This window comes from Camelus dromedarius, chromosome 11, assembly GCF_036321535.1.
Source record: "Camelus dromedarius isolate mCamDro1 chromosome 11, mCamDro1.pat, whole genome shotgun sequence".
NCBI lineage: Eukaryota > Metazoa > Chordata > Mammalia > Artiodactyla > Camelidae > Camelus > Camelus dromedarius.
This window is the reverse complement of record NC_087446.1, coordinates 25,760,416-25,785,690: the sequence shown is the minus strand read 5'-3', so window position 1 is coordinate 25,785,690 and position 25,275 is coordinate 25,760,416. Positions and strand designations below refer to the sequence as shown.

The 25,275-nt window shown below is 36.2% G+C and overlaps 2 protein-coding genes across 8 annotated transcripts in view; one reads left to right on the top strand and one right to left on the bottom strand.

Annotated features, from left to right (window-relative positions):
* Nucleotides 1–11,764, top strand: part of CEP290 (centrosomal protein 290) — an 81,920-nt gene extending 70,156 nt beyond the window's left edge. For 5 of the 6 annotated variants that reach the window (XM_010986959.3, XM_031463048.2, XM_031463049.2 and 2 more), the window contains 9 exons: nt 706–792; nt 1,483–1,647; nt 2,175–2,297; nt 3,271–3,443; nt 6,586–6,727; nt 7,871–7,944; nt 8,513–8,607; nt 10,112–10,191; nt 11,160–11,764. In XM_010986959.3, the coding sequence (XP_010985261.2) occupies nt 706–792; nt 1,483–1,647; nt 2,175–2,297; nt 3,271–3,443; nt 6,586–6,727; nt 7,871–7,944; nt 8,513–8,607; nt 10,112–10,191; nt 11,160–11,390 (1,170 nt within the window). In that variant the 3' untranslated portion in view covers nt 11,391–11,764. Of the gene's footprint in view, nt 1–705; nt 793–1,482; nt 1,648–2,174; nt 2,298–3,270; nt 3,444–4,353; nt 4,517–6,585; nt 6,728–7,870; nt 7,945–8,512; nt 8,608–10,111; nt 10,192–11,159 lie in introns of those variants that run through there. The other variant, XM_064491567.1, reaches the window with a different exon arrangement.
* Nucleotides 11,765–12,122: 358 nt separating this feature from the next.
* RLIG1 (RNA 5'-phosphate and 3'-OH ligase 1) lies at nt 12,123–24,351 on the bottom strand. 2 transcript variants are annotated; one of them, XM_031463055.2, is made up of 7 exons: nt 24,099–24,351; nt 21,011–21,128; nt 18,331–18,426; nt 17,485–17,601; nt 15,597–15,794; nt 13,697–13,752; nt 12,123–12,357 (listed from the first exon to the last, which is right to left on the bottom strand). In XM_031463055.2, exons 1-7 carry the CDS (start codon nt 24,186–24,188, stop codon nt 12,169–12,171), a joined length of 864 nt encoding a protein of 287 aa, XP_031318915.1. In that variant the 5' UTR covers nt 24,189–24,351; the 3' UTR covers nt 12,123–12,168. The 2 variants fall into 2 exon arrangements, with proteins under 2 accessions (XP_031318915.1, XP_010985262.1); XM_010986960.3 differs by having other exon boundaries at nt 13,583–13,752; nt 24,099–24,350.
* Nucleotides 24,352–25,275: the final 924 nt, after the last annotated feature.

The window sequence follows — 25,275 nt, the reverse complement described above, 5'->3', positions numbered from 1 at the left end:
CAACAGAAATAACAAGCTCAAATGCCCTGTGGCAAGGTTGGAGGTTGGTGTAATTAATTAGCAGTTGTCACACTTTAAAATACTAGGATAGCTCTAAAAAAATAAAGTCTTTAAATTAAAATAAATATATAGTAGAATAATTGTCTCTGTTAGAAATTTTACTTTATTTTGATGTTTATAATGCTTCTTTTTGGTTTTCTAAGTCTTATCCTATTTATGGGAATCTTTTTCTCTTGCCTGGCTAATTGTTTCTGTTCTATTTTTTAGCCTAGAATTATAAGCAGTCTGTTAATTCCACTGATAAGTAATGGCATATGAGCTATGTTGCTTCTCATTCTGATTTTTACAGTATTAGAACCAGTGTTGGAAGATTAGTTGTCTTTCTCTGTACAGTATGGTATGGTTCTACAGAGGTAATTTATGGGACAGTCAAAATCAGGAGTTCTAAACTCAAATTTCTATTGTAACTGAGGCAATAATACGGAAAATATTTCTCAAAATTCACATACAAAATGCTTCTATATTAATACACTTTAATTCAGTATGTCCTATTTTAATTCAAAATCCTCTTCATAGGTGTGAAGGCTCACTTGTTTAATTCAGCTATACAGTTGAAAAGACTGATGGTTCAGATGAATTGTTTGCCTTTCCTTTTCAGTGGCTATAGCTATTTTAAATTGTTACATGTTTTCTTTAATCTTTCAGAGTCAAGTAAAAGACTTGAAGGAAATGTGTGATTTTCTTAAGAAAGAGAAAGCAGAAGTAGAGCGGAAACTTGGCCACGTTAGAGGGGTAAGTATGAACGTATGCCATATGTTTGTTTTGGTTTCAGAAGTGATAAGCTGGAAGTGGGAAAAAAAAGTTTGGATATGTCATAACAGTATTGATAGTCCTCTTACTAGTGCCTCTAGCATCAGTTTTTATTCTGCTGCATCTACGATGTAAAATATCATTAAGCTTTCTCTTTGTTTCAAGTTAAGTGTGTTATCATCTATCACATCTTACATGCTTTTTATTCCACTTGGACTCTATACCATCTCTTGTCATTGCATATCCCTCCACACCTTGAAAACTTGTAACTTCCAGGACTCTTCCTTCTGTTCATTGAGGTAACTTCTAACTGCTCCTTGGTCTGATTCTAACATTTTATAACTATTTTTTATGATAACCATGGTGACTTCTTAGTTATAATACTAATATGCTAATGTTCTTTGCAGTATACCAGGGTTTGAGCTGTTACTTATTAGTTGCATGACTTTAGGAATATCAGATTCTCCGAGTTTTGATTTCCTTGTATATAAAGTGAGGATTATAATTCCTCTTTCATAGCATTATTTTAATGATAAGTTGAAGTGATACAAGCTTTGGCTTCAAATACAGGAATCAACAATGATTTTAATAATAAATCTCATGTTCTTGGCACTTTATATTATACTTTCTAAAATATTTGATTAAATAAAAACTTGACACATTTCTTTCTAGTCTGGTAGAAGTGGAAAGACAATCCCAGAGCTAGAAAAAACCATTGGTTTAATGAAAAAAGTAGTCGAAAAAGTCCAAAGGGAAAATGAACAGTTGAAAAAAGCATCAGGAATACTGACCAGTGAAAAAATGGCTAATATTGAGCTGGAAAATGAAAAGTTGAAGGTAATATTTTTAATGTGATCATCTGTACAGAATGTTTTACTAATATAATTTTTATTAACTTTTAAGGACAGTTTTAAATATACTATATAAAATGGCTTTAGAGGATATTTTATACATATAGAAAAAAAAAATACTGGAGACAAGGGCTGAGTAGTTAGCGTATCACCACTTGGTCATCTTATTTCCGACCAGCGGTTCTCTGGCAGCAAAAAGTAATTAACTGGGTCTATATTCAACAGTATAGCTTCCTGAGCCTCCAGTTTTGAGATTGGTTGGATTATTTCAGGGTTGGTCCTATAATAGGTATTGTGGGTTTTTTTTTTTGTTTTTTCTTTAAGTCACCCACTCACTCTAAGCCAGGATTGGGAACCTCTGCTCTGGTCATCTGACCAGTATTAAACGGAAGAATTTAGTTCTAACTATGTCAAGTGTGGTCTCTAAAACTACGTTAAAGTAAGTTTTATGAGTGTACAACATCATTGTTTATTTCCTTGTTTTGATAAGGTAGAGTTTTTTTTAATTACTAGGCTGAATTAGAAAAACTGAAAGTTCATCTTGGATGTCAGCTGAGCATGCAGTATGAATCCAAGACCAAAGGCACAGAGAAAATTGTTGCTGAAAATGAAAGGCTTCGTAAAGAACTTAAAAAAGTATGACTTTCACTACTGACTGTAATTATTTTTATGTTAATAAACTGGTACACTTTGGGAAAACTGGATGAAAAAGCTAGTCTATTCAGAGTCTGTATTAAGAGATTTAGGAATTGTGTTTTTATGCCCACCATCCTTTTACTATGAGGAACATTGAAAGTAAAAATTAATAGATTGATAGGTAGTATAATGGAGAAGCTACATAGCCAGGATTCAAATGCTGACTCTATCCCTTCTTAGCCCAGGGAACTAGGGCAAGCTTCTATTCCCTCTCCATCTCTCAATTTCCTCATCTGTAAAACTGGGACTATTAAGTATACCTGTTTCCCAGAGCTACTGAAGGGCTTAAATGAGATAATATTTGTGTACATGACCTAGAATAATGCCTGATGTACAATAAAGAATATATAAAACTTTTCTTTAAACGATTTTATGAAGTCTTTACTGTGTCAAAATACATTCCTTGCCCCAGACAACTAGGTCCAGGGAATAAGTTGAAATTAGTATTTTTAAACTATTTATAACAGTATCTGAATATACTTTGAGGCCAGTGTGATACTGTGCTTTGAATGTGGATGTTTAATAGTGGAAATAATCTTTGGTACTCACCCATACTTTAGATTTCTAGTTATGTTTCTCAGGAATTAAAGAGTCCAAACATCTTTTAAAAATCTAAAGACACAACTATCTCATTTTCTGTAAATATTACAGACAAAGCTGATAAATTTAAAGTAACCACTAGAGTAAATACTTGTAAATATATTTTTATAATCTCATTTACATGATCTGTTCTAAATATTATGATCATTGCTGTTTTAGATTAGAAGAAACATTGGATTTTTATTGGAATTTTAATCAGGATTAGAACTCCACTTTATTTTTTTCTAGTTTGTAGTGATAATTTTGAATATATCACATCCATGAGAACAGTAGTATGTTTTGTCATAATACACTAATTATCTTTTAATGATAGGAAACTGAAGCTGCAGAGAAATTGCGGATAGCTAAGAACAATTTAGAGATATTAAATGAGAAGATGACAGTTCAACTAGAAGAGACTGGGAAGAGATTACAGCTGGCAGAAAGTAGGGGTCCACAGCTTGAAGGTGCTGACAGCAAGAGCTGGAAATCAATTGTTGTTACAAGGTAGGAACAAATGGTTTAAAACACAAAGTTTAATCAGTTCTAATTCTGCCATTATTACTTTTCAAGGATGTGATACTATTCTGATTAACTTAGTTCTTTCCTTGATGAACTGTTTTGCTTTAACATGATCCTCACTTTTTCTTCCTGAAAATATTTAACTGAGTGGGTTGTCAGAGCAAAGGACAGAGCAGAGCTGGGGCTGGGCTGAGGGTGTTGGAGCTGGGTCGGCGTAATGAAGGTGCTATCAGCCGCGAGCCTGGACTGCTGGTGCCCAGCTTCTCCTGGGTGCTGCTTTTCTCCAGCCACCCCTCTGCCTCGTCACTGTAAGCAATTTCTACCCCGAGTAGAAGCCAGGCACAGAAGAAGTCGAGCTGTCTTGTCACAACCTGTGGCACACCGGATCTGGGCTGTGCTGCAGTTTTGGAGTTACATTCTCAGCTTCTTGCTCTTCAAATAGCCTCAAAAGATGAATTCAGCAAACAGCTTTAGTGTCTTACTGGCCTCTGCTTTCTGGCATTTGATTTTCTCCCTCCCCTTGAGCCCATTCTACAAGTATGTGTGAGCCCTGCCTGTCAGATAAACTTTGTGGCTATGAACGAGGTGATGGGAATTCACTACTGAACATTCACATGTTCATCGCCTCTATCACCAGGGGTGGTTCATCATGACACTGATGAGTCAGTAAAAGGCTTTGGTGTCATTCTCATTTCCAGCCTTAAGCAGCTGCTTCAAGGAGTCTGTATGGAAGCCAGAGACCAGTGAGATCCTGCCCATGTCCTTTCCCATTAAAGTCATCCTGTCTGAAGTTGCCTTCTTTACGTCTGCTGGCCCCATTTCAGAAGGCAAACTCGTCTTAATCTTACCATATTCCTAGAGTTCCTTATGTCCATGCATCTCACTTTCCCCTTAGGTGTCTACCTGCTGTTTAGAGTGGACTTGATGAGGTATGGATTGGCAGTGACCACCCCGACAAGTAGCATGGGAACCTTAGCACTGCGAGGCTACAGCTGGTCCCATAGTGGCCTGCTGCACTGCCAATCTGTCAACCAGGTCGAAGGAGAAAAGAAAGGATATGCAGGTAGGTTAGAGGTGCAGGTGGCCAGGAATTTCTGGAGGCGGATCCTTGGTCCGTGTCCTAACATCACACTGAGAGCATTCAGAATCCACTCTTCCCCTCTATAGCTGTCTCTTAATTCTGTCAGAGGGCTAGTGTGAGGACTAAATGAAATAATACGTGTGATAGATAGTAGAAAGGGGAGAAGGGGCCTCTTCTGCCTGCTTGGACCCCAGTAGAGGCTCTCACCCAGCAACCCTGTCAGTTGATTTCTTGGTTGGTCCTTTATTTCCTTCTACAATCACCTATGGATTAAGAAAGAATTCTGAATTACTTTGAGATGTATTTATCCAGCAGGAATTTACTCAGTACCTGCTAAATGCCAGACTCTGCTTTATGTTAGAAGTATTTCTAAAAGGCCTACTTTGGCTCGGTTCCTTTAGAAAGCCAGGTAGCTGCCATGGCTTACAATTACCTAATTGCCACCATGACCTTAAGTGAATTACAGCTCTTCTGTGAGCTCAAGTTTTTTAATCTGTGGAAATGATAATCCCTGTCCTTTTTTTTCCTAAAAAGGGCTTTGTGAGGCTGCAGAAAAGATTATTAATGTGAAAGGGTTTATAAAGTTTATAAACATTTGAGAGGTTTGATGATATTTAACCATAACTGAAGATGACTTTGCCTTTTAGATTATGTATGTGTTTTTAATCCAAGAACTGTACAGGTAACTGAGTATAGAGTAGGCCTTACGTAAACCCTTTTGGAAAAAACGTTAAGTCCTAGCAGAATCCACTTGACAGAAGGCTAATTCTGATCCTTGACCTCAAGCCTCCCTAAATCCACTGAAAAGAATTACTGAAGTCTGCAGCTGTAGTTAGGCACCCCGCTCAGTAAAGTGGTTTGGAGATCTCTTTTGGTGCCCATGGCACATTGCTCATGCTGACATCTTTATAGTTGCTCTGTTGTTACTCAACAAACTAATGACATCTATTCCATATCAGGCTTTATAATACTGACTGCTGACAGGCCGGGGTGATGTGGGAGCTGTTTCAGATAAGGTGCTCAGGGAAGGCCTCTCTGACTGGATGGCATTTGAGCCAGGAATTGAATGAAGGGAAGGAATGAACTTCTGATATTTCACCACTTTGATAGGCTTTGTAGGATAAGAACACTGCCTTCTAATCTAAGTTTTAAAATTTATCAAAAGCTCTTTGGTAATAATTATATTATTATGTATTATGTTGTAATATTGAGATAATGTTCCTTCCTTGTCCTGTCCTTACCTGATTTTGTTGCCAAATTGTTCCTTTTTCTGGAAAAATTCGAATATTATAAGCATTGTCTCACTTTAATGTGGTATGTTGTGCTTGTAAAACCATTTTGGCTCAATGTTTTTTAAAATTTCTTTTAGAGTCTGGATTTTTTTTTTTTTTTTTTTGGTAACTACTGATCATTTCTTTAAAGGTTACGAATCTATTGAGATTCTTACAAGCTTCATCTCTCCCCCATATTATACCAGTTTTTTTACCCCTGTTTTTACACATTCTTTTCCCTCCCAGCAGTGTTCTTTTGGTTTTGCTCTACCTGGATACCTCGTGTGTGTGTGTACACGTGCACGTGTTTTAGTTTGTCATCTTTAGGTACATTCTTAAGAATATCCAATAATAGAGAATTTGATACTCTGTTGAATTTTAATTTCTATTTCTTCATTTTGTGACTGAAAAAGGTATTAAGGTATTAATTTTAATCTTTTTTGAGTTTTTTTTTAATTGAAGTGTAGTTGATTTACAATGTTAGTTTCAGATACACAGCAAAATGATTCAGTTATACACTTTCAGTGGTCAAATTCAGGCTCCGTTCTAGTTTATAACCTTGGGAAACACCTAAATCCTCTATTTTAGTTGGCCTGTCTGTTAATAGGAATACTTACCCTGGCTGTCACCTAATGCTAAATAAATATGTAGGAAAAGATATGATGAGAAGGAACAGTATAATATTATTTTTAGTGCGATCCTTTGAACTGGCTTTTAAATTAATGAAAAAAATTATTTTTCATGTCTACACCATTATTTTCCTTTATACTTTCAGAATGTATGAAACCAAGTTGAAAGAACTGGAAACTGACAATGCTAAAAAAACTAAAAGCCTTACTGATCTTAAACAGCTTGTAAGACAAGCAACAGAGAGGGAACAGAAAGTTAAGAAATACAACGAAGACCTTAAGCAACAGGCAAGTAATGTGATTTTTCTTTATGTGATAAAATAATGCATTATATTTCAAACCACTCCTTGGCATCGTCTTACATACGTAAAAATGAACTCTTGACTGATTCCTCTCCTAGAAGGACCATCTAAATGAATGGTGCCACCATTCACCCATTTGTTTAAGCCACAAACCTTGGATGAGACTCCTTTCTTTTCACTCCTACCTCACGTCTTTTTCATTAAGTCCCATCAGCTCTGTTTTCAGATATATCCCAAACCTGCTGACATCTCAGCACCTCCAGCACTGCCAGTCTGACCTTAGCCATTGTCTCACCCCTGAACTGTTGCAGTGACTTCCTAACTGGTCTCCCTGCTTCCACTCTTGTCTTGTTTAACCTTCTTCCTATCCCTGACCTATTTTCCACATAGTTGCCAAGTAATCCCTTCCAAGCATAAAGCAAATCATAGCGGTCCTATCCTTAGAATCTGGGTTCCCCATTACCCCAGAATTATTCCTGAAGCTCTTTTCATAGCCAGTAAGGCCCTGCATGGTCCGGCATCTGGTTTCCTCTCTAGCCTCCTCTTTACTTCTCCCCTCACTCACAGTGTTATAGTCACACTGACCTTTCAGTCCTGGGAGCAAACCAAACTCATTCAAGCTTCAGGGCCTTGCTCTTGCTTCCCTTGTTTAGATTACCATTTACCCAGATATTCTCATAACTCACTCCCTCGCTTCATGGCTCTGCTTATTAAATGAAGGCTCCTCAGAGCCCTCTGCCAAGCCCTGTACTACCTTCCATCACTTTCTGTCCTCTTACCCTGGGTTATTTTCCTTAATAACTCTTCACTCTGTTTCGAAGTGTTATATCACATCACATCATATGCTCATTTGTCTTCCGCCACTAAAAATGTAAGGACCACATGAACTCTTGGGAAGGGATTTTGTCTGTTTTTTTCACTGCTGTATCCTCTGTGCCTACAGACAACACGCTATAGTTCCTCAGTGAAAAACTGTTGGGTGAATAGTGACTTAGAACACCACAGAAGTGTGCTCATAGGTGCTTTTGAAAAACTCAACTTTTAAAATTATGTTTTATTGAAAGTATGTATCTTTATAAAACCTCATATCACCATGTCAAACTTTGCCTTCTTTTCATTGTGCCCAAAGATTGAGATCCTCAAACGTGTTCCTGAAGGTGATGAGACAGAGCAAGGCCTTCAACGGGAGCTTCAAGTTCTAAGGTGTATTATTTGTTTATATGACTACTTTTTTTAAAGTTATTTTTTAATATAACCAGGTTTACCACATTTAGAGACTAAGATTTTTTCAACTTTGCTGCCTAATAGGATTATCAGCCTTATTTCATCCTTCTAAAGCCAATCATTCTTTTATATAATAGATACTGAAAAAAGGGTAAACCTAATATATGTGTCAAGTTTGCAACTTAAACTTTCTCAAAAGCATGGACTGTATTAAACCTTAGCTTCCAAAAGCAAACATTAATACAATGAAGAAAAAAATTTTACTTCCAAAGTTCTGTGTAGCATATTCTGATGAGGCTCCTCCAACAGGAAAACTACTCTTGAAAATGACATCAGATCAGATTTTAAGAACATGAAGGATTTTGACCGTAGGATCTGTTTGAGAATGCAGCACTGCAGCAGGGAGAGTGAACGGACAAATGTTTACCTTTATAAACATCAGCAGGTTCTGAGCACTGCACATCACACAGTGAAAGAAATGCCCATGTATATTATGGAGTAAAGTCTGGTTTTTATTTTGTTTTAACACATTATTATTGTGTTCTAGATTGGCTAATAGTCAGCTGGAAAAAGAAAAAGAAGAATTAATCCATCAGATAGAAGTTAACAAAGACCAAAATGGAGCTGAAAGCACAATGCCGGGTAATGCATTTTATAACATACTCATAGCATGTTCACTAACCCAAGTTTTTGAATTAGGGTTTGCTTTTTTTGTTCAGATTTCTATTGTCTTCCTATAAAGTCAAATCCCTGACTTAAGATTTAGAGCTGTCTCTTTCCTCCACACAAAACTATCTCCATTGAGCCCTTTTGAGTTCTTTGTAGTATTAAGAAGCCAATATTCTAGTGTTTTTCTCCTTTTGTTCTTGAGTGTTCTGAATTTAATCATGATACAACAATGCTAAGCAATATAATACTAGGTCCATTGCTTCCAGTTTCTCAGTATAGGCCCTCTGAACATTTTCTTATAAATGTTATTGTCATCTTATTATTAATTTAAAAACCACATGCATATAAGTGAACATTGCATAGTCTTTCTTCCTTTTACAAAGTTAAAACAAAGTCTTTTACCCTCTTCTACCCTCTTCCACCCTCTTCCGTTCTCATTCAGAAATGATTACTAATCACTCCCATGTTCCTGTGTGCATAGGTATGCACATAATACATACATAAGTAATGTATATGTATATATGTGGATACACACACAATGAACAATTGATCCTCATTATTTGCAGATTCTCTATTTGCAGTGTCACCTACTCACTAAAATTTACTTGTCACCCAAAATCAGTACTATGTGGTGCTTTTGCAGACATACACAGAGCAGTGAAAAGTGTAAGTTCTATGATCCACACTTTCCTAGATGAAATCCAACAAGGTGACACTGCATTCACTGCATTAGAGGACCATTCCAAGGTCACCTTAATAGAATATGCTTCCTGTCCCATTCATGAAGATGTATTTGCTGCCCATTTTCTCAAACTTCAGCATTATTTAAAAAATTTTACCCTTCAATGGCTGCAAAGTATGAGCACATAACACATTATATATAGTGTTTAAAGAAATATATTTTTGGCAAAGATGGCAATGAAAGCAAAAATCCTGTTGCCCATTGATTCTCATGATAAAATCAGAGATACTCCAGGGGAAGTCCAGTAAAACTAAAGCCCTTGTGCTTTTTATGTTTTCCTACCAGAGTACCAGGACTTATTCGCCTTTGTTATCCACCCTACCCAGCACATTTTTCACATAGTAATTACCCAATGAATGCGTATTTACCTACATGGATTAGCCAAAGTGGTCTGGTAACAGGAGCACTTGGCTTCTTCCCTAACAAACAGTCTGCTTATTTTGTTGTACTTTGAGCACTTAAGAAGTTTTCTTGGTTCTAGAATTTTTCTCTGAAAATTAACCTGACTCTATACTTCTAATACCTAGCATATGCCTCTGCCTGAAATGGAATATTAATACCTGATATAGAGGTAGCATACAGAATTCACAGCCTGAAAAGTGTTTCAACCATAAAATCCCTTATTTTCCAGGCTCTAGTCTCATAAGTTTCCTCCTTATCTAAAACAAATCCTTTATCTTGAATTTATTCATAGTGGGAAAAACCTGAGTCTGATTTTTATAACTTTTTTGGCAGATCCTGATCAACTAAAGGAAAAGGTCGAAGATTTAGAGACACAGCTCAAAACCTCAGATCTAGAAAAGCAGCATTTGAAGGTAAATATTTAATTATATCTTATTATAGTATTATGAATGTTTTTTGAAAACAGCTGTTGAAAACTATTTTTATGATCACCACCTTTGAGTTCAGGGTATGAGTTCTAAAAATTCCTGGGATCACATTTTATACTTACATTTAACTTTGATATTGCAAAGTTTATTATGTTCATCTAACTGTGTTAAAAATATTAAGAACTAGCAAAAAATTGAGACAAAACAAGTAGGCTTAAAGAGTAAATTTATTTTTAACTGTCAAATATCGTTCATTATTTTAATATTTTCCTAAGTTTTGGGTTACATTTTTATTTCCTTTGGAAATTTTTTTCAGGAATAGCTCCCTTAAAGAAAGATATTGATATACTTTATCTCTTTAAGAATCTGTAAACTGAAAAAAAGAGCATAAATGTGAAAATTAAATAATGATCACTGGCTATTCTACAGTCTTTAGTTAAAGCTCAAATTGTTTCTTTACTAGATACCTAACTTTTAACCAGGCAGAATCCTAGAGGTTCCCTGATCATAAATATATTTATAACAAGTGACTGTTATTCATTACAAATTAGATATTTATTAAGAAAACACAAATGAAGCCTAAATCAAAGAATCTTAACCAAAATGACTTCAATGTTGTGAATAACATAGCAAAGTTTTTCTGATTGCCTCACTGAGAATGTCTAATAATCTTTTGGAGAGAGATTAAATCACCCTAATTTAAGAGCTGATAAATTTTAGTCCAAGACTAGGACATAACTTACAGAACAAGTAATTTGACAGTTTACAAGCTAGTTACGTACGCTGTACAATGAAACTTAATAAAATCTTAAGAAAATACTTATGCCTTTATAAGTATATTTGACTATTCAGGCTACTTTGATTTCATGTTTATAATTAAATCTCTTTACTTTAAACCTAAAGAATGTATTCTTTCTTATATGTAACTTCTAAAGATAGTATGTTTCTATTAGGAGGAAATAAAAAAGCTGAAAAAAGAACTGGAAAATTTTGATCCTTCATTTTTTGAAGAAATTGAAGATCTGAAGTATAATTACAAAGAAGAAGTGAAAAAAAATATTCTCTTAGAAGAGAAGTTAAAAAAACTTTCTGAACAGTTTGGAGTTGAATTAACTAGTCCAGTTGCTGCTTCTGAACAGTTTGAAGAAGAGGAGGAAAGTCCTATTAATTTCCCTATATATTAAAGGCCACATCTGTACTTTTATTTAACTATTTATTAACTTTATAAGTTAAAATTCCATCTGGAAATTCCATCTGGAAATCAAGTAGGTCTCTGACCTACATGCTTTCCTTTCCAATACCTTGTACCTTTACCTAAATTGAAATTTTCAGTAAATAAAATTACATGAAAATTTCAACATATTAGAAAAGTATATTTTTGAAGACTTTTAGAATAAGTCATCTATCAAATAGGCAATAAGCTGTGAATTTCTGTACATTCATAATGTTTTGATTAAGACGAGTATGAGGGTAAAGAACAATTTTAACATGTAAAATGGGTTTTATATATACTTACATATTTATATATGTTAAGATTCTCAAATTATATATGTGTATGTATATATATGTTGAGTTTGAGCCATATGTTTTGTTAACTATCTAGCAATATTAAATTCAGCTTGAACTATTTAATTTTGAAAGTAAATGATCCAAAATTGTTTGTTTAACTACTATCCATTTATAATGGATTGAATCCAACCTTTGTACAAGATGGGGAGCTTATTATTACTTATATTTTTAAGTCCAAACGTTAAAATTCATTTGCTGTTTCTAAATAAAATTTTGAGTAGATATCTGCAACTGGGAAATTCATTTTTTCAAATGCTAGAAGACATGTTACTTTAACATTAAACACTGAATAATAAAAAGAAATCTTGAGGTATTTTTACCTTTTAAATATGGCAGAATATTCAAGATTGAAATATAACAACAATGAAGCTGATTTTTAATTGCATTTCCAGTTTATACACTGAGTATTATATCATTGAGCCTACTAAATTTCTGATGATCAATTTTTGAAAAATGATTAAATAAACTCTTAGCATCAAAGGCATACTCATATTTGTTCAGGTTCATGTTGATAATAACTGGCTTTGAATTCATATAAGTATCTGGGATTGGCCAGCATAAACCAAGATGGTGGCGATGGACCTGAAAAGAGGAAAAAGGGTATTAGCTTCCACCCACATTCTCTTCATTCACTTACAAGTATTTAGAGGGCCTATCTTCTGCCAGGCACCATTTAAGGCTCCACTTCATCTTACTCTTTTTTTTTTTTTTTTCATAGCTGTTCTCTTCCTGACAAATTACATATTTATTTGTTTATTGCTTCTATCTTCCCCATTAAAGTGTGAGCTTCATGAAGGCAGAGACACTGTTTTGTTGACTCTGTTTCCAGCACCTGGAATCATGTCAGGAACATATTCAGGAGCTCCATAAAAATTTAATGACTAATAGAGTCTGCTGCTGAGTAGAGAAGCTAGCCAACTAAAAATGTGGGCAGAAGGCATTCTAACCAAGGGGGGTGTTACGTGACAGAACACTGCTTTTTGCTCTGGTTGCAATTAGTTAAGTGTGTTTAGAACATATACAGTGTGGGTGTGTTTGGGAGATGGGTGTGGAGAGTTCTGGAAATTTAACCAGGGGCCAGATCATGAAAAATCTTAATGTCACTCAGCAGTTTTATGCAGGGAAGTAGTATTCTTGTTCATTGTGAAGAGTGGACAGAACAAGGACAAGACTGAAAGATATCATTTAGGAGAGTGATAAAATAGTTCAAGTGTGAATTCTGGTTTGAATTAAAATTAATAGCCAGTCGGCTGGAGAAGTCAGATGAGAATCTTTTAGAACTGTTAACTGGATTTATGAAGTAATGGAGAGAGAGGTTAAAAACGATATCTAAGTTTCTGGCTTCAGTGAACACATGACTACCTGTGCAAAATCACATACACAAGTCCAGGAGACAGAAAGGGCACAAAGTGTGAAATAATTCATTCAGTACATATTAATTGTCACCTTGATACCCCTAACAAATTCCATAATCAAGTAATTTTGAGAAATGTTGAGTAAGTTACTAGTACAGGATGTCTCAGAGAATGCTATATTCAACACGAATTTCTAAGAAGGAAATACGTGGTATGCAGAGTTCTCCAGACGTTTTCTTCACTTTAATCCTGAAGCACATCTAGAATCAAGCCCCACAGATTGAATACACATTGGGAAACAACTTTATCTTATAAAGATGGTGGCACGTGAGATGAAGAAATTAAATTTCTTTACTGCATATCAGAATTAAGTGCAATTCGAAGAGAGTATTTTAGTGCCACTTTGTTTTAAGAATATAAAATGACAGAACACCACTATTTTCTGCCATTACCTTGATTAAACAGCCATCATTGCAATGCCATACTATTCCTTCAATTTTACCCTCTCTGCAACCTTCAAACCAGGACAGCAGATCACTGTGCTTCAAGGTAGGTAGATTTCTTACTTGAAATGCTCCATGTGGTATAAGAAGATGTAACGGATGCTTCTTGCTTCCTAACCCTAAAATTGTAAAAATTTGCTATTAGCCATACAAAAGTTCCAAAAAGACAGAAAATTTCTCCAAATAAAAAAGACTTATCAATGTAAATTCCACCTTTGTGTGCTCTACACTAGGAGCTGACAAACTATGGCGTTTGGACCAAACCCAGCCAGATGCCTGTTTTTGTAAATTGTTTCAATGGAGTACAGCCACACCCATTCATTTAAGTACTGTCTGTGGCCTGTTTCAGAGGTTATGACCCAAAAAACCTAAATGTTTACTGTCCGGTCTTTTGCAGAAAAAGTCCACCAATCTGTCCTCTAAATCATCAGCCACATTCAACTATCATTCAGTGTTTGCCAAGCAGCCATGTTGTGTCTGTAACTTGTATAATTACTGTTTTAGCTTCTTCTCACCTGCCAATCTATCTGCTTCTGATCTCTACAGAGTATTTTGCTACTCAGCTTTAATACCCGTGGGTCTGTCTTCATTCTCCTGTCAACAATGAACTCCACAGTGCCCTAAGGACTTGTACTCAGTTCATCATGGTATATATTCTGATGACTGATGTGCTATTCATTGCCAATTTTTTAATTTTTCCCTTAGCCATTAATTAATGCTAAATTAATTGCCTAGCCATGAAAAGCAACCTAAGTGCCCATCAACAGATGAATGGATAAAGATGTGGTGTGTACACACACAAACTGCAAAACTACTCAACCAAAAAATAAAATAAAATCTTGCCATTTGCGACAACATGGATGGACCTGAAGGGTATTATGCTAAGTGAAGTCAGAGAAAGACAAATCCTGTATGATTTCACTTACATATGTAATCTAAAAAACAAAACAAATGAACAAACATAACAAAACAGAAAGAGTTATAGATAGAACAAAAAAAATTCTGCCAGAGGGGAGTGTGTTAAAGAGAAGAAAAATAGGTAAGGGAGAGTAAGGTACAAACTTACAGCTGAAAAATAAATGAGTCACGGATATAAAATGTACAGTGTGGGAATAGTTAATAACTACGTAGGATCTTTGTATGGTGACAGATCATAACTAGACTTACAGTGATCATTCTGAAATGCATGGAAGCACTGAATCACCGTTTTGTGTAATAGGAACTAACAAAGTGTTACAGGTCAGTTATACTTCAAAAACAAACACACCCATGGAAAAAGAGATCAGATTTGTGGTTATCAGAAGTGGAGGTGATGGGAGGGGGAACTGGATGAAGGCAGTCAAAAGGTACACACTTCCAGTTATAAGATAAATAAGTACTAGGGATAATGTACATGATAAATTAGCACTGCTGTGTTATATATGAAAGTTGTTAAGAGTAAATCCTAAGAGTTCTCATCACAAGAAAAAAAATTTTTCTTCTATTTCTTTAATTTTGAATCTATATAACATAATGGATATTCACTAAACTTACTGTGATAATCATTTCATGATATATATAAGTCAAATAATGCTGTACACCTTAAACTTATACAGTGCTATATATGTCAATTATATCTCAATTAAACTGGAGGGAAAAAAACATACCATGACTTTCTTTCAACTCAGTTCACCTAAGTTTTAAAAAGGAATGAAAAGTTACATTTGATTAATTACTTTCATACATGGTTCTATAATGTTATTACAGTAAAGAATGAGAGGCTCAAATGAACCTTTTGGATTAATGAGTCATGCAAAAATTTCTCCATGGACATAAAATTTAGAAATAGCTATAATCCTAGAAAGCTATTTATTAGTTGAATTTATTAGTCATTTCTTTAGTGTGTATTTTTTTCAGCTGAACCTAGAAGTTGTATCTATAAATGACAGTCACTGTAACTGAACAGGAAAAACGCTTTACTCACCATATGGGTTTCCATTAATATTGGTTCCTATAAGCTCCAGTGTTTGTTCTAAGAGATCTGACAGTGGCACTGCACTAATTTCCAAAAGACCAGGATCATCAGAATGATGCTTCAGTACCAGTGCAATTTCAAATTCATAATTAACTACCGAAGAATGCCAGCAATACTGTTTGTTGTTTTTCTCCACTGGTACCCAACCTATCATTTAAAGAAAGAAGTGTTTTTTTTTTCATTACATTGTTTTTCTTTGGATTGAGACTTGAGGTAATTTTAATTTCTGTTCTAAATTTTCCATATTTTCTGGATGTTCTATCACACAAAAGTATCACTTAACATCAGTGGACATGTTAATAGTTTTACTGCTTTTTAAATCCTATTTTTTTTTAATCATAAGATTTCATTCTTGATTCTGTTGAGGAATTAACCTATTTGACTATTCACTACAGAGCACCTAGAATTTTTTTACTAGAAAATTCACCGTTTCAATAAGAACTGAGCACCATTCTACATTACACAGCATTAAAACCTTCTTTATTTTCTCTCCACCTTCTCTCTAATTTCAAGGGCAGTAGTAAGGGTTTCACAATTGATTGTACTGTTCCAATATTTGCTGAACAATTTATTGATTTCACATTTATTGAATGTCACTGTTATTCCCTTCCTAACTCCTGTTGTCAGATTAGGCTTCCTCATTGCGGAGAATTCTTTATTTAAAAAAAAAAAAAAAGACAAACTAGGGCATATATGCCATTATGACCATCGCATCTTTGGCATTCATTATTCACCCAGATTACTGTAATAACCTCTGCCGGTCTGCTAGTCTCCAGTGAAACCCACCCCACTTTTATCATAGTTCTATTTCAAAAATTTAAATTTAGTTCTGCTGTAGCTCTGCTTAATAATCATCTTCAGTACAAACTTCAAACTAATTTAGATGCAATACAAATACTTTTAAGATCTGAGTCTGTTCCACATCTCCAGCCTCAATTTTTATAACCTCCTCAAATGTCACACACCCTACACAATACAGCCACAATGAAGTGTTATTTAAAATTTCTAAAAGACTCATGATCTCTCCCCTTTGTGAGAGTTTGCTGAAGCTGAACTTCTCCCTTCCTTCCAACTAACGTTCTGGTTCTTAAGCTTCAGTATAAATGTCACTCCCCTCAGAAGCTTCCTCTAACCACCACAGGTTGAAGTAGGAGTTCTTCCTCTTTTCTCCAACTGTACCCTGTATCTTACTTCCTTTCAGTTCTTAAGTCATACTATTAATGGCAGATTTGTCCTTAATATCTAAAAGATTATCAAGGATAAGGGCTCTGGTGTCCATTGTTGTATTACTAGAAAGAGAGCTTTGCACATTATAGGTTCTCTGGTCATGCCTGCTGGACTCACCCTTAATCTGAGCTCTCTTTCTACTCAGCACACTTTTGCAACATTTTCCTATCCTCAGAAGAACTACTGTGAGACATCTATTTTCACTTCCATTCGCTGTGAAAGTCTTCAAGGATCTTTGCAAAAAATATATACGTATTGTTATCCCCAGTCTAAAAAATAACGGCTTCTTAATATCCTATTTCAGACTAGATCAATCACACTGCCTATCTTGACAACATGCACGTCAGGGCTAGTCCCACTCAATGCTTTAGTGTTCACAGACTACAGGTAGTACCCTATCCATCTTAGGAAACATTCTAAACCCAGGAGGATGTTCTTGAGATGAAACTTCATTGGTATTAACTGTAAATTAGACTCACATTTTTTGCTATATAGATAAGTACCATGAAGAACCACATTAAAATTAAATTCTGTATTTGGCAATTGAATGACCTTTTGTTCTTTATACTAGTAAACACAAAACTGTATTTTAGAAGAGATTTCATAATACCAGGAATGTGTCCATTTTCATCAGGCATCGGATTCCCATTTAATTGTTCTATTTCCTTCGCTGGTATCCAGCACTCTGGAACAGGTTTGAAGTCCTCCTCAATATTCCAAAAAAATTCTAAAAGAGTCAAATAATCTTATGTGTGGCAATACTTTAAAAAATATAAAATAGTGAAGAAATTCAAAAACAGCTAATGAAACTTATAATATGAGGTACCATATAATTCTTCATTTATTATTAGCACAATGTGACTACTCAGGGTGAAAGTACTGACACCTTAAATTTTCAGTTTTGAACCTGGCCCCATCTGTAATAGTAGGTAACAGTCTAACTAAAGCAGCCAGTATTTCAGTATGTGTAGATTAATGATAAATTATTAATGCACTATGAATATAAATATATGTAAAGATTACATTATATATAAGTGGATATATAATAATGAATGTATATATATATCTACTTATATACTTAGAGGCATTTAATATAATAATTAAAAATGTTAATAATCTTTTGATATTTGTACCTGATTTATAAAATTACCTATTTATCTCTTAGGCAGACAAAACCAAAATGTGTCACTCATTATAATATATATACAGTAGGTCATATATTTTAGTAAAATTGACATACTATAATGAGGAGTCACAGAAATGTTAAAACATTTTGAAATATTTTTCTAGCATATTCTTTTACATATAAAAATATTCAAGTATAATGTTCTTCTTTCCCCAAAGCAGTTAAATTGTAAAGGACATACTGTATAGAATACCATAACAAGAAATAAGTAAAAAATTTCAGCTTACTTAAATCATGAAAAGCTTAAAAAAAAAAAAAAGACCCACTAACCTTTTGAATTTTGTTTTGAATGTAGAAAATTTTTAAATCTTTTCTCAGCTACTTTGTTAGGTTTTCTATCCAGCCGAGCCCAAAGGTATGGCTGACCTAGAAAATAATAAAAGGAAAAAAAGTTTAAGGCAAACAGTAAAATTTATCTTGAAAGACATTTCGGTATAAAAGTTTTCAATACACAGTAGGGCTCATCTTTTCTAAAAGAAGCAACCCAGGAGACAAGGGAAAATGTGCGGTGTAACAGACACATCCTACCTAGCAGTACCTGATGCTGTAAGACTTCAGTCTTTGGTTCAAGAATGATGGGGATGAGATAAAAAGCAAATGTGACTCTTGTAAGGACATTCCACAGCCATTCTTTATTAGTAACTAGCATTTATGAGAAGCTGAAGCTACCTCTATTCTCAATTGAAACATAACCAGAAAATTGTATTCACACCTTCCCTGAAAGCATCACAGCTCTATGTTATGAGGGTTAATTCCCAAAACTGTGGAGTGAGGCTCAGTTGTTTTACATGGCTCTCACCCGGTCAAGGCACGGAACACTGATTAACACTCTGCAGTCACGGATCTGAGACATTCCGGGACAGTGAGCCAGCCAGCAGTCTTTATTGAGAACAGTGAGTCTAATGAGTTGCACCTGGTCTCAGTGAGGCTCCTGGAGGGCTCGCCAGTTACTCAGCAGGAAGATGCCTTCCTGACCAGCAAAATATAAAAATCCCCAGCTGACACTCCATTTCAGATTCCCTGTTTCTGAGGTGTTCCCTGATTTGAGAAAGTGTGTCCTGCTACGATTTGGCAGGAAGGCAGGAGAGGAGTTGGAGGAGGACTATAGAAGTTTTTACCCAGTCTCACCAGACTCTGCTATGAGATAGTCTCTGGTTGTGATGTACATCTTTGCTTTTAATGCCCTTGCTGTATTGTATTTCCTTTACCTGTAATGAACTGTGGATTTGCAAGCATTGCCATTTGGGGTCCTGTAAGTTTAGCAATTCTATCTTGTTTAACTGTCTCCATTATACATAATTACACATAGTGATGCTCATTTAAGTTTCTTACTATAAATACAAAAGTCTAAAAAAGTCCTTTATAATTTCTTCAAATATATAAATCAGGGGTTTCAAAAATTATTGATTACAGTTTGGTTTAGACATTCTATATTACATATTAGATATACCAATAAACAATATAAAGAACCAGATTAAAATTACAGTACCATTTCTGGTTGAATGGACCTTTTGTTCTTTTTACAAGTAAACATAAAAAATGCATTGTATTCACACTCATTAAAATGCCTACTATTAAAATAAAAACAAAATAAGTGTTGGTGAGAATGTGGAGAAACTGGAAACTTTCTGCCCTCTTGGTAGGAATGTAAATGGTGCAGCTGCTATGGAAAACATATGACAGTTCCTCAAAAAGTCAAATAGAATTACTATATAATCCAGCAATTCCACTTTTGGATATAGGCCCAAAAGAACTGAAAGCAGAGACTCAAAGAGATATCTGTATACCATATTCATACCAACATTGTTCACAACAGACGATAGGTGGAAGCATTTCAAATATACACTGATGGATGAATGGTATATACACACAAGTATGTGGTATATACAAACTTGCAGTATATACACACACTGAAATACTATTCAGCCTTAAAAAGGAAATTCTGACATGTACTACAACATGGAAGAATCTTGAGGACAATATATAAATGAAGTAATAAGCCAATCACAAAAAGACAAATACTGTATGACTCCACTTATATTTAGTACCTACGGTAGTCAAAATCCTAAAGACAAAGTAGAACGGCAGTTGCCAAGGGCTGGAAGAAGGGGGAATGGTGAGTTGTTCAATGGATATAGTTTTAGTTTTACAAGATGAAGAGAGTTCTGGAGATGGATGGTGTTGACAGCACAACAATGTGAACTACATACCACTGGACCATACAGTTAAAAATGGTTAACATGGTAAATTTTATGTTATGTGTATTTTGCACAATTAAAAATTTTAAAATGCATTTCAGAAGAGATTTCTTGATATGAGGAATGTGTCCAATATGCATTTAACTGTTGTATTTCTCTTGTTGGAACTGAGAGGTAATTTCACTATCCAGAAAAAAAATCACAAAGATTATTACCCTCTTTTAATGCATTTTTTTCCTCAATATGGTTGACAACTTCTGAGTCTCTACCTCCTTTAAAGTACATTAAAATGAAATAAATTAGAGACGTTGCCAATAGTGATAAAAACAGTGGAATCAGCACTGGGACTGGGGAGACAAGAACAAGCTTTAGGGTCAGACACAGCTAGGTCCTATCACCAGTTCAGCCCTTCATTAATTATATGGACTTGGGCAAATTATTTATGCTCTCTGAGCTTTGGTCTCCACTTCTGTGAAATGGAGAGGCTTATTGTGCAAATTAGAGATAATATGTACAAAGAATTTATCACACTGTCTGTTCTTAATGGGTATTAAGTAAACATCAGTTATCTTCCTTTCCTCCCCAAGAGAAAGATACTAGATAATAAATACGTATAACATAACAATTGTGACTTTATTATTTTCCTATTATACTCAGGTTTCCAAGGGTTTATGAAAAGTAATGCTCCATTTCAGATATATATAGTTCAAGTGATCAATAAAAATAGTATTTGTAGTATAGTTTTATTTTACCTTTGTAGGTAGTAACATAACAACATGTTCCATCCACTTTTTCTGTTGGAATTGCACTGTATATATCTGCATCTAATGCCTTGTGACTTATAGTTTCAGTTGCCAAAACTTTAAATGGCTTAAAAAAGAGAGAGAGAAAACTGGTTTAAGATAAACAGCCTCTATGCCTTTGCACACACTCTCACCTGGGACGTTCTTAATTTCACAAGTTCTGAGGGACCTTCGAGACCATTTAAAAAATACTTCGGTGAAATTCTTACAAATCACCCCCTCCCCTTCTATGCTCTCACAGCAATACGTGTTTTCCCACACAGGTTTGTAATTACAGTTGACTCTTAAACAACACACGTCGAACTGTGCGTTTGAACCCACGTATGCGCACATTTTTTCCAACAGTAAATACTGCAGTACTACCATTCACAGTTGAATCCCAGATCGAGAACCACGGATACGGAGGAAAACTCAAATGTAAGGGCAAGCCACAAGTTATACTAGGGTTTTTCTGGTATTGTTCATGGGCCAACTGTATTCACACGTTTCTTTACCCACTGCAATTAGCTTGACTCCAGGAACCATGTCCTACGCAGAGCTGCATCCCTAGTTCAAGTGTTCTGTGTGTTCAGTCGTTTACCTGACAATCATTGGCTAAATGACTCCTATGGGTGAAGAGTTGTCCTCAGCACTGGGATACAGGTGAACAAAACAGTACCTGCCCTTGGTAGAACTTTCATTTTAAGACAACAGTGACAAAATGCACAGTGCCCTGTTTGATATGATAAGTGCTAAGGAGAAAAACAAACGGGGACCCTCTTAGATTTACCAGTAGTAAATTGCGCATTTAATTTGTGGTTTTTCTACTGTCAGGAAGACAAGCCAAAAGAGCACCAGAAATGGAAGAAAAGACAGTTTCTATGCTTCGTACCAATTTTTTATCTGTAATTTATTTTAATTTCTGAGGACTTATGCCAGTGTTTTACTGTCTAAAATATCTGAAGTAACATTCATCTTACATGATGTGAAAAACATTGCACAACATAAACATTATACTGGTGTAATAGGCTTAAGACTAATAAATGAAGTACTGTTTCAGAGTCAGGCAAACTTAGGAAATTAGCCCCATTCTGGTACTGATCCAGTACTTTTAAGATAAAACTGAATGGTTGGGGATTCATCACTAACTTGTAACACTGGTATCAGAGGATATCAATTTGCCCTGTGGTGGCAGAACCAGGGTTTGGCCGGGTAGTGTTTATCAAAGATTCTAGGGAGGATTTACTCTGGAGTTCCCGAGGAGTACAAATGCCCCTTCCATAAGAACGAATTATCTACCCCTCTTTGCTACTGACACGTCCAAAGGGCAACCTAAGATACCAAAGGGTACACAAAATTCTCCTCTACCTGTCACTGGAGACTTCAAACTATGACTGAAAAAAGAAGGCATGTGTGTTTAAAAAGAGAGTATGAAATGACAGGTCCTCTACAATTTCTGGGCAGGGGAAATCACTGGATAACTAAGCTGAGCAAGACTCCATAGAGAAGGTCTGATATGAAGAATTTTAAATTCTGGTAGTGCTCTAGGCAGAGTGCGTAGCCTGAGCATGAACACAGAGATGACTATGTCTGGTATGTTCACGGGATGAAACAGACTTTGCTAGAACAGACTTCACTTAAGTAAGCACCTCAGTGACAAACGCACATTGCACTTTCCGCTGCAATGAGCACAGGAGCTTCCTGGCGGGTGCAAAAGACACTCTAAGACTGGGACTAATTCATGGGAATCCTTGAATTACACTTAAGAATTTGGATGCTACACTATAAACAATACTATAAGCTATTCTTAACTGCAGAGGGACAAGAGATGGGGCTTATTTCTCCTGGTAGAGGGGGCTTTCATCAATTACTCCCTCTCCATCCCCAACATACAAAGTTGAGAAGCACAGCTAGAGTGAAGCACTATTCAGGATGACATTGTTTCATATGAATTGAGTTTGTTAGAGTTAAAAAAATAAAAGCTTGACAACTACTGCTACAGACATTTAGTAGTAACTGCGGGGTTGTGACCAGGAAAGAATGTAATGCCGATCATTCTGGGTGGCAATATAGTAAACAGGTAGTGCAATAACAGGGCATAAAATATTAAGGAATTATAACAGTGATGGCAGTAGATTCTTTTCTACTGTTATACGGTAAAAAGCGTTAAGGTAAAGGGAAAACTGGCATGAAATGACGCCAGGGTTCCTTTAATTCAATCAATATTTATCCAGTGCATGTGACAGGTCCTAGAAACTGGGACTAGAGATAACAGGGTACTCTTGGCCTTAAAGGTCTTTTAGTCTGGAAGACATGAAGGCCAGTGTCAATGATGTTAAGGGGAGGTGAAGGTTGATGTCAAATGCACAAGCTGATTTTGTATGAGCTGGAAGCGCCCAGATGCTAATGGGATTCTGCTATCAAGGACTTTGCCATATATTAAAGAATAATCCTGATACAGGATCATTCACCGGTATGTATTAAGGACCCTCTACGTGTAAAACACGGTGTTGAGAGAATAGAAAACCTTGAGATGAGAATATCAAAATTAGAATCAAGTAGGTAATTACACAAGGTCTGATCTTCAGTGACCCAACTAGGTTAGCTGTCAACACTGCCATGGGTTCCCAGGTTAGAACAGGTGAAGCAAGTTTTCTAAAAACCTCCACTTAGTCACCACACTAGTAAAAAGTAGTAAAGCTTGTTTTGCAGTGATTACATGAATTCTTGAGGGGTTTTCCTCAAAAGATGGTAATGTGAGAAAAAAGGTACATTATTTAAGATACAGGTTTTCAATTTCCATGCAATGACCAGTTTGAATCGCCCGATTAGAAAAACTGTCCCATATTCCCTCCCTTGCAACTCAGAAGGTACAAGAACCTGGAGCTCGAGGCGTAGGGACACCCGTCCCCTAGACGGCCCCAGCGAAACCTGCAGAAACCCCCGGCCTGCAGAGCGGCTCCAACGCGCCTGGGCGTCCGGCTGGGTTCAAACCCAGCCGGCGCCGCGGGGAGGAGCTCACGCGCGGCCGCCCCGCCGGCCCCGCGCTCCTCGGTACCTGATGCTCCCTTTTGGTGGAAGGCTCCTCTTTCACCTCTGTCACAAACACACACGGCATTTTCCTCTGCACAGAGCCCAGGCGCCTCATGATGAGTCCGCAGGCAGGGGAGTGGAGAGAGTGCTCCGGGACAGCGCCGGACCCCGGCCAGGAGAGCGTCGACAGCAATCAACCGCGGCGCTCAACCCACGAACACGGCCGCAGCACTCCAGCGTCCCCCGGCACCGAGCGTGGGGCGGGGGTCACACGCTCGGAAGCGGCCTCCTGGTCGCGGCGCCTTCTGGGAGTTGTAGTGCGGAAGCCGAGGTACCTCCGTGTGCACTCCCGCGAGCGTCCCCCAGTTCTGATGCCCGTGAAAAACCAGAGATCCGTTTCTGGTGTGTGTGTTTTAGCAGCCGATGATATTTATGAAAAATAAATAATATCAAGTTATAAGTAACGAATCATTTCAGGTGGCGAGTTAACACCATTCTGATGAAACCGATCTGCCTGTTCCCCTTAATATGTTCCTGGGGGAAGAAGCACCAAGGAGCTTAGAAATATCCAGAGATATCCCAAGACGGAATGAAAACTAATTTCCCAGAAAAAAGTTAGAAAACGCTACAGTTAAAACACCTGGGGCAAAACAAAACAAAACTGCTTAGATTACGCCTCTTTGTGCGGCATAATGTGGTCAAAATTGGTTCTGATGTGTTTTTTTTTCCAGACTGAGTGCAAAGTTTAGCCTTAGACCAATCCAAAACTACACGAATACCAACAACCAGACTTCAGTCTCAATGTTTTCATAGGAATCTCATTTACCTTAATTAAATATGAGCTCCAACAGAGTCCAAATGGCTTGAGTAGTTGTCCTCAATCAACTGCAGAGCTAAAAACAATTTTGATTATTGCTCAGAAGAATATTGGAGGGTAAGTAATAAGATAGTCAATGACTGAATAAAATAAATATTAAGTATTTATTAATAGTAGCCTTTATCTCATTGAAGCTAGTAGTCCTCAGTAGGGGAATTTTGACTACTGCCATCTTTTATGTGCTTGGACAAGGCCCATGTCTCATTTCTATAACTGTCTTATCTGCAGGTATCAAACTGCCCAGTATTTTCCTGATTTAGCCCTCGGAAAAATGAACGACTATATCTCAGTTGGAAACATCTATGTATAAGGGAATTCCCAAAGA

What these genes read in the sequence shown, in the direction of transcription:
- RLIG1 (XM_010986960.3), bottom strand. Translation starts at nt 24,188, where the DNA reads ATGAGGCGCCTGGGCTCTGTGCAGAGGAAAATGCCGTGTGTGTTTGTG. An exon ending in CCACCAAAAGGGAGCATCAG is followed by an intron (nt 21,129 to 24,098) that starts GTACCGAGGAGC and finishes CTCTTTTTTAAG; the next exon opens with CCATTTAAAGTTTTGGCAAC. An exon ending in TTATGTTACTACCTACAAAG is followed by an intron (nt 18,427 to 21,010) that starts GTAAAATAAAAC and finishes ATTATTTTCTAG; the next exon opens with GTCAGCCATACCTTTGGGCT.